Source organism: Equus asinus, chromosome X (genome assembly GCF_041296235.1).
Source record: "Equus asinus isolate D_3611 breed Donkey chromosome X, EquAss-T2T_v2, whole genome shotgun sequence".
NCBI lineage: Eukaryota > Metazoa > Chordata > Mammalia > Perissodactyla > Equidae > Equus > Equus asinus.
Genome location: NC_091820.1, coordinates 45626466 through 45635218, shown reverse-complemented (window position 1 = coordinate 45635218; position 8753 = coordinate 45626466). Strand labels below are relative to the sequence as shown.

Genomic DNA, 8753 nt, shown 5'->3' with positions numbered 1-8753 from the left:
AATCCTGTATAGTTTAGTTTATGCTTGCATTAGCTCACTCAGAGTTAGTTTTCAAACATAAGGTTCAGCCCGTTATTAATAACTTGATATGCTGTGTTGAAATTTTCTCTTTCTCCCTCTCTAATTCTGAAAGTACGTCTATAGATTCTGAAACAGCATTTCAGCAGACGGAAAAAAGAAGGTGCCAATCAAGACCAATTTCTTCCTTCAAGGTTAAACTAACACTAAACCAGACTACTATCCAAAACATCATCATAAAAATTAACTAGAGAGAGTTGGTAGTTCTCTGAAACTTGTGTAAGTTTTATTTATTACTGAAATTACTAGAATCACATTGAAAACACCTTAAAGTTAAGACCCAAACCACCTATTAGGAAAAATCGCTATGGGCATCCAGTGCCTTTGATTGAACCTGGGTAACAAAAGAGGCAAAAAGACATGGTTTGTGATGAAACCTAAGATTTGAATGCTAATATTTTCAGGCTTTAATAAAGTGTATACCAATTCCAAGTACCAAGCATGATATCAAAATTCGTATTCCTGGGTTTACTGTTCATAAGCATCAAAAGCAAATTCTGTTCACTGAATCGTCTTACTTTTGATTTGCACAATGCATTCAGAGATGAGTTATAATGAGGAAAAAAAGTGTCCACTGAATGCATCATGTTTAAAAATGCAATTAACATTTCAAAACCACACTTAATATGGAAAATACTTGAAAAGTTAACTATTAATTAATTTGAGACAATATTATCCTGCAGATAAAAATACATTTTCTTGTATATACATGTAGATTTCCACATGAAAGAAAGGATTCAGCTGCAAATAAAGAAGGGCTGACCCTTGATAAAGACATCTCAGACTGCCAAACCTATGTGATTACCATTGAAAGGAGAACTGAAAACAGAAGGATAAAAGGTAAGTTAAAGGAAGGATAAAAGTTTAGTCACCTGCTCCTGACTAGTGGCAGAGTTGGGCAAGAAGCAGGAGATGAATGCAGAAGATAAAGAAGAAAGGCGAAGAAGGCCTCAACTCTGACCAGAAATGAGTGGAGAATCAAGCAAAGTTGAGAACAGATATGATACAGCTGCAGTGAGATGCTTGAAACTAGAATTTGGTAGCTGATAGTTACAGAAGCTCAAATCAGCTTAAAATGGATTTAGACAAAGCATCTAAAATTTACTGGAGAACAAATATTACAGTGATCAGATAACTCAGCATGGTATTACCATTTTAAAAACTCTTCCAAATAACATCAAGTCACCAGAAGACCTTTGCTTCCAATCATGTTCTTTGAAGCTTAAAAAAGTCCCTGACTGACTGGGAGAGAGCACAGTACTCCAAAAAGAAACTCTGCCGAGATGTGTCAGTACCAGAATCTCCATTTGCCCCTGGACAGGCCCTGGATCTTGGATTCTTCAAAGTGAGAGGACTGTACCAGGCTTCTTCCAAACAAAACGTTTTATCATTTTGTTGACAATGAATTAAATTGAGATTGTTTAGAACAACCCCAATTTTGGTAGGAAAGGCAAGGGGGAGAAGTTAAGCAAGATAAAGAAACGTCATAGAAATTTCATGCAAGGGTGCTGTGTTCAAATTCTTTGTTTCCTAATTAGTGCTGTATGCAGAAGTATCCTGTAAACTGAGTCTTACAGGATAACTGAAAAGTTCCCAAATCCTCAACAGATGAGAATGATTACAGTATTTGGGATGGTTGATCAATATGAACTACTCACTGTCTTTTCTCAAAGACTGGGTTCTTTCTCTTTTTCCCCAAATCCTACTGTGAAAGACAACCACGGTGCTAAATGTTCACCACCAGTCAAGTTAGGAATATCTGAAGAAAATAAATTAACCTTGAAACAAAGAAGCAGATGTTTTTGGTCAAATTTCAGACACGTATCATTAGAAATTAATTACTGGCCCCACCAAGTTAAAGATGAAGGGAGGCCCTGAGAAGTCTATAGAGCTGATATACACACAAGTGAGTGTCACTGTTTGTTTGTTTTTTTTTACCTAGTTTTATTAAATATTGCTTCCTTGGGATGAGTTTATAACAACTCCCAGAACATTTTCATGTAAGGATCCAAAGCGGTCATATTAAAATACAGCTTCAATATAAAGTTTATCACAGTTTTACAGTATTCAAAAATGACAGACCTGCCTTAAAAAACAAAACGAAACCAAAAAAGGACTATTACACCCAAAACATAAGAAAACAATTAAATAAACAAGATTGGCATTTCCATAACTTTATAGTATAAAACAGAATATTAAATCTATTACTGGCAAGCGGACACTGACATATTACCTAGTTTGAAATGTGTCCCATTTAAACACACTATACAAGTTCACTATACAAAAGACTGATGGTCTTTTTGATGAAAGAAGTGCACCCTGAAAATTTTTGCCAGTTTAGAATATTAACCACTGAAAGTCAAAAAAGTCCTTTTTCTTTTTTAAACTGAAGGCTGAGTTCAGATTTTTTTTTTTTGTTCTTTTGTCTCATTTGTCAGCCTTCCTGGTTTAAAAACAATAGTGTCTATGGACGCCCACCAGGGGGCAGTGTAAGATTAGCCATTAAATCACGAACAGCTGCAAATATTGTGCATTCACCTGCAACAGAGAAAAATGGTCATTAGCTATTCGCAACACAGGAAAGATGATGTTAACACACCGGTGGGGGTAGGGGTAATTAACTCTAAAATTAGCAAGAACTTTAAAGATCAAAATAAAAGACTAAATTTTAACTGCACAGGTTATAGGGGATTAAGTTTTGGTGTTACGTATCAAATGATATTTGGTTTGGATTTTCTTTTTCCTCATGAGGACATTTTGGGCCAGTCCCAGTTAGATTTGAATTTAAGAAGATATGCCTAGAGTTTCTCTATAGAAACACTGGAGCATTGGATAAGCCGTTGAAGTTGGGCTTCAAGGCTACTGACAACTTGCTTATGCATTTTGAAACTAATGAAAAGATCTAGTTTATATTTATGCATTAGTTACAGCATTAATGATGTCCTTCTAATGCTGCATTAAAGGCCAGGTAAAAACGTCTATGACAGGACTGTCCAAGAGAACTTTCAGTGACGATGAAAACATTCTGTATGTGCACCGTAGCTTACCAAGCATTTGTAATGTAGGAAGTGTGACTGAGGAACAGAACTTTAAATTTTGTTTAATTTTAATTAACTTAAATTTAAATAGCCACATGTGGCTAGTGGTAGTCATATTGGACAGTGCAGTTCTATGACATCTACTGGAGTTTTCTCCCAAATTTCAAGGAAATGGTCAACTTCTGGAGTTCAACATTAAAATCAATTAATGTAAAATAAAGTGATTTTTCTTAAAAGCACTTCACCAGTGGGGGGAAGTGATGGGTTTGGGAGGAAGGGAGGGAGGCTGAAGTATGGCACAGCAACAATCCAGAAACAAGATCTGTTAGGGGAGAAGGGAGGCTCATGAGTCATCCTCTCAATTTCCCCTTTGCTCAAAGAAACCAAATACCCTGCCTCTTACTTCTTATAAATATTACATATATTTAAATATAATAAACCAAAACCAGTTGTAACTATGATAAACCAAAAGCTGGATCTCTTCCCTAGAGCACAGCCTAACACTACAGTGGCTGCAAGTGAGAGAACGGAAGGCCTCAGCTGAATAACAGCCTCTGGCAAAGGGCAGGATGTGCAGTGACCCTGTGCACAGTACTGCAACCTTCTCTCCAGCCACTGGAAAATTAAGGTACAGAAAGAAAATGAAATCCAAAAGGTTTGCCCAGTCTAAGGCAGAAATAAAAGAACAAAAGAAAAACACTTCCAAAATATCACAATTTCTTAAATCAAAGGGGAAGTTATATCTTTTTCTTTTTTAAAAACACATTTTCATTATTGATAGGTAGAAAAACTTGCTTGATCTCAATAGGATCAAAACATTCTTTCCTTTTAATTTTAAATTCTACAAGACATTATAATGATAGTCATCTGCTTATGAAGGAACGGTGTTTATTAGCAAAGTTTTACCGGACTGCTACTTTGAAAATTCTGATAGCTTTAAACTTTGATTTTTAAGGACCCATTTTTAGCTGAAAGAAGAGATAAGTCAAAGGATGAAAGCAGGAAATTGTAAGAAGCAGAAGAAGTATCACAACAAAAGCAGCATACCTTCTCCACTGCCCAGTGCACTCCTCATAGACCGCACGTGAGCGAGAACTCGCCTACGTGCACAACATGGGGAAACAAACAACTAGAAACGACTTCTCCCATGATTCCTGTGTCTAGTAAAATTTGACTGTGGTACCTAAAAATGTTTCAGAGAACAACTTCCCCTCATTTAAAAACACAGTTTTGTTATCATACTATTCTAAACTGAAAGATATCGAGGACTTCCTTAATATTAGAAATGAGCAAAATTTAATGTCCTTAATATTAAAAATAAGCAAAATGGAAGAAAAGTTCTCTTTGCTGAGCTTTATGTTTTGTAACCAAAAAATTCAGCAGTGCCAGGAGTTACATGTTAAGCGTAGGCTACTACAGTATTGGAGGGACCTTGTTTGTCTGCCAGAAACATTCTGGTTCCTGGAAAATGTTCGGTTTGAGAGCTTCGTCATGCACTTGGTGAAAAGCTTCACTTGCACCCGCCTGACACTTCTGTAAGAAGCCCAAAAAGCAGTGATGCCGTTTGTTCTTCACAGCTTTTATTCTTCACAAAACATTTAGAAGATACAGAACTTTGAATGGTATTACTCTACTCGTGATCGAACCATGAAATATGAGAAATCCACATGCATTTCAACGTGGTGATGTACAAACTGGCAAGTATTGATGGTAGGGCAGGAATTCACAGCCATGGAAAATTCTATCATCCTAACCTAGGGCTTTGTGGCAATGTGTGCTATAAATACAAGCTTCTGGCATTAGCAACTGGGTCAGTCCCAACAGTAAATCACTAACAAAAATAAAGTCCAGGCAGCAGAGACATGGACAAAAATGAAGAACCAGTGAGGAAGGAAGAAAGCGACAGGCAGACATCAAGAGGGCCAGGGCAACCAGAGCTCTACTACTAGGATTGGGGGGTGAGGTGGGTAAAGAGGGAGCAGAGGGGAGAAGGGGGAATCTCTCAAAAGAACTTTTATAACATATACGCAATAAAATACCATCTACTGGTCATGTACCTTGTCGTGGTGGGTTCATCTCTGCAAACCTCTTCAGAATGTTGCTGACCGTCATGGGAGCAGCAACAGAAGAGTTCTGCTGTCTGGGAATGTCTGCCTGCTGGGTTGTACCTGAAGCCATGTCATAAATGATTGGAACTATAATACTAACAGGTTCTTGGGGAGGGACCGATGTTTTCTGAGTTAGTTGAAGCTGCAGACACACAACACACACAAAGAGAATAAAAACATAGTAAGAAAATAAAATATTTGACTAAATTTATCAACGGTACTATCATTTACTCTACTGTCAGATTAAGATACATCAAGCAAAAGAAAATTAAATATGACAAGAAGAGTGACAAACAACTGAATATTATGACTAAGATGCAACTATATCACACAATAATGTAGTTCAAGTCTGTTATTACTAAAGGAACCAGGATTACATTAAGTCTAAACTGACAATTAAGGCATCTGGGCCTCTATTTGGCAGCAAAGATAATTTCTGCAGTTAACCAAAAGTTGCTCTATTATCCTCACATGGCTTTTTCCTCAGAAGCTCTGCACACACACACATGCCGGGTGGTACTTACAAAAAATAGCATTTTGGATTTTAGCACCACGGCAGGCGTCCCAGGAGGTGCAATCGGTGGTGCGCTGGGAGGGATCGTCAGGCAAAACTGAACGTTCCATTTTAGCTGTGTTGCCTGGTCAGGAAACTGTTTAAAAAAAAAAATCATGATAAAATCATATGAAAATTTAAAATTATACTGGAGTATAGGAGTCTAAAAGGTTAGAAAGAATTTTATTTTATACTCAATTAACAACGGAACATAAAATTGATAATCTACATTTTTTCAAAGGAAATATATATGTGAAGTTAGTGAAAAGTCAACTCTGGATTTGTGTGATAAGTTCCCCTTCCTTCCCTCCCACTTCATTAATTCCCAAAGCCTATGGATGCTGCTTCCTTAGTGTCTCTGACATCTGTTCCCTCCTCTCTATTTTCACTGATGCCACCAAGCTCAGGGCTTCATGACTTCTCCTGCAGCCCCCTAATGGTCCCAGTCCCTTCCAGTGGCTGCTTCTCCCAGTCCATCCTTATACCACTGCCAGACACATGTCCTAGGGCATGGTTTTTATCTAGTTCACAAATGTTCAGTTAAATGCAGTGACACATGTTCCCCCACTCCCACCCCACCAGGACCAAGACCTGGCCTTCAAGGCCCTTTGTAACTGGTGCCAACCTAGACTTTCCAGTCTCATTTCCAACTCCTTCCCTAAAACATAGTAGTTAAACTGTGTTAATAATTTTATATAATATTCACTGGTGCTTTTCCAGCCACATAAATATTTACTACTTTAAAAAGTCAAATGGATTTCTGTTTGATACAAATAACCTTTCCTATAGCCTATCAGATCAGAAGCCTAATGTTGAGACTATTGGCAAAGGAACACTGTTGTCCCAATATTAACAGTAAAACACCAACTGAGAAAAGGAGAGAGGTATTTGGAATTACCCTAAGCAATACTAGAAACATTAAAACGAAAGGACTACTGTGAGATTGGAAAAATATAATCAGCTGCCACCTGGATTCCATCTATATAATTCTATACTTTCATAGGAAAGAAAAGGAATTAAAAATAATCTCCCAAGAGAAGATAGATTTTTTGATAAATGGTATTAGGGTAATTGGGGGCATCCGAAAAAGTTGGATCCATACCTCACATCTGACACTAAGATATATTTAAAATGGATCAAAAATTTAAATAATTTAAAAAATGAATCCCTAACAGCATTAGAAGAAACCATGGGAGGATTATTTCATTATCTGGGAGTAGGAAGAGTATATTAAATTTATTTGCTTTTGTAAGAGGTAAGCCATTGGCAACTCAGGTTACCTGTGGGGAGGGGGACTAGATGGCTGGACAGGGGTGGGTGGGAAACTTCCCACTCTATCATCTTGTTCTAAATTCAAAAGATACAAGAGGATTGTGTTACTTATTCAAGGACGAAGTTTAAGCTAAAAATTAAGAATTTAAAAGAAAGGGGCTGGCCCCATGGCCGAGGGGTTAAGTTCGTGCGCTCCGCTGCAGGTGGCCCAGTGTTTCATCGGTTCAAATCCTGGGCACGGACATGGCACTGCTCGTCAAGCCACGCTGAGGCAGCGTCCCACATGCCACAACTAGAAGGACCCACAACTAAAAATATACAACTGTGTACCGGGGGGCTTTGGGGAGAAAAAGGAAAAAAATAAAAAAAAAACTTAAAAGAAGAAAAAGAATTTAAAAGAAAAATGGAAGTACATAAGTGGGTGAAAACCAACAAACACTGCTCCCACCAGCTCCAACCTCCTCAGACAGACCTGGCTATAAAAGTGTGTTTCTCTGTGACTTACCAGCTCTAGCTTCATAATATGCACACAGTCTCTGAGGATGTGTGTAGGAGCTCCTAACAGCTTGGTGAAAGCTATCAATGTATTGGCTTTAAATGGCGGTCCAGCAACCTACAGGGATAAATACAAGTTACTCTTCATTCTACCTTGACTCTTCTGTTACACTGATTATAATGAAATTATAATGCATTAATAAACACATACTCTTGTTTCAAAGAATTTCTCCAAAACTTGGAGTTCATCAGGTTTCCACTGCCCTGCATTTTCAGGTGTCACTTTTAGCTGAAGTGTTTGGTTGGTTTTGGGACTAAGGGCTACTCTGCATTTCAGTGCATCAGTCTTAAACATGATCACTCCAGGTTCATTGGAATTTATCAGCTGTAGCTACAAAACAAGAAGGATGCATCAAATTAACATGTGAGACAACATGTAAGACAAAGAGAAAATGAAATGTTGCCAAGAGAGTCATTTGAAAAGGAAAACAACTAAGTTGATACCTGTTCTAAAACAAAGGTATCTAGGCACTGAGCAATGATAATTGCTAAAAACATCGCAGAGAGAAAGGCAATCAGACAGTAAGTGACTCCTGATGGAAGACCATAACACCACTTATGAAATATTCTTGCAAAACAACAAACTTGAGCCTGAATTCAGTAGTTAGATCCGTAGGATTGATCAATATTATAGAAATATGGGAGTCAAAAGAACATGTTAAATGATTCCAAAGGGATACGATCAGCAAAATCCAGACTGTGAGAAACCCTACAGGATAAATGATATGCTTTCTTCAACAGATAAAATGTATAAGGAGAAATGGAGAGGGAACCTACAGTTTAAAAGGAACTTAAAAACTTGTTTGGGTTCTGATTCAGACTGTAAAAACTGACAACTTGGGAAATCTGGACACCAACTAGACATTTGATGATAAAGAAATTGTATTTAGGGATGAAATGATGTCTGGGATTTGCTGTCAAACTATCTAGGGGGAGGAGCTATGGCTGAAACAATATTGGTATGAGTTCACTGTTGAAGGTGGGTGATGAGAACATAGAGGTAGAGGTTCATTATACTATTCTCTCAACATTTGTATATCCTTAAAATTTTTCACAGTTAGTTTTTAAGAAATGGCACATTAGAAAAAAAGAACAGAGTTCAATTACAAAATGTTAGCTGGAGTGGAACCTTATGCTAGCCCAGGGGTT

General features: G+C 37.6%; 1 protein-coding gene across 3 annotated transcripts in view; it reads right to left on the bottom strand.

Moving 5' to 3' along the window:
- Positions 1 to 284: 284 nt before the first annotated feature.
- MED14 (mediator complex subunit 14) overlaps positions 285 to 8753 on the bottom strand; it is a 64250-nt gene continuing 55781 nt past the window's right edge. For 2 of the 3 annotated variants that reach the window (XM_044763010.2, XM_044763011.2), the window contains 5 exons: positions 7756 to 7935; positions 7555 to 7662; positions 5749 to 5874; positions 5174 to 5366; positions 285 to 2616 (listed from right to left, as the gene is read on the bottom strand). In XM_044763010.2, the coding sequence (XP_044618945.1) occupies positions 2543 to 2616; positions 5174 to 5366; positions 5749 to 5874; positions 7555 to 7662; positions 7756 to 7935 (681 nt within the window). In that variant the 3' untranslated portion in view covers positions 285 to 2542. Of the gene's footprint in view, positions 2617 to 5173; positions 5367 to 5748; positions 5875 to 6998; positions 7125 to 7554; positions 7663 to 7755; positions 7936 to 8753 lie in introns of those variants that run through there. The other variant, XM_070502651.1, reaches the window with a different exon arrangement.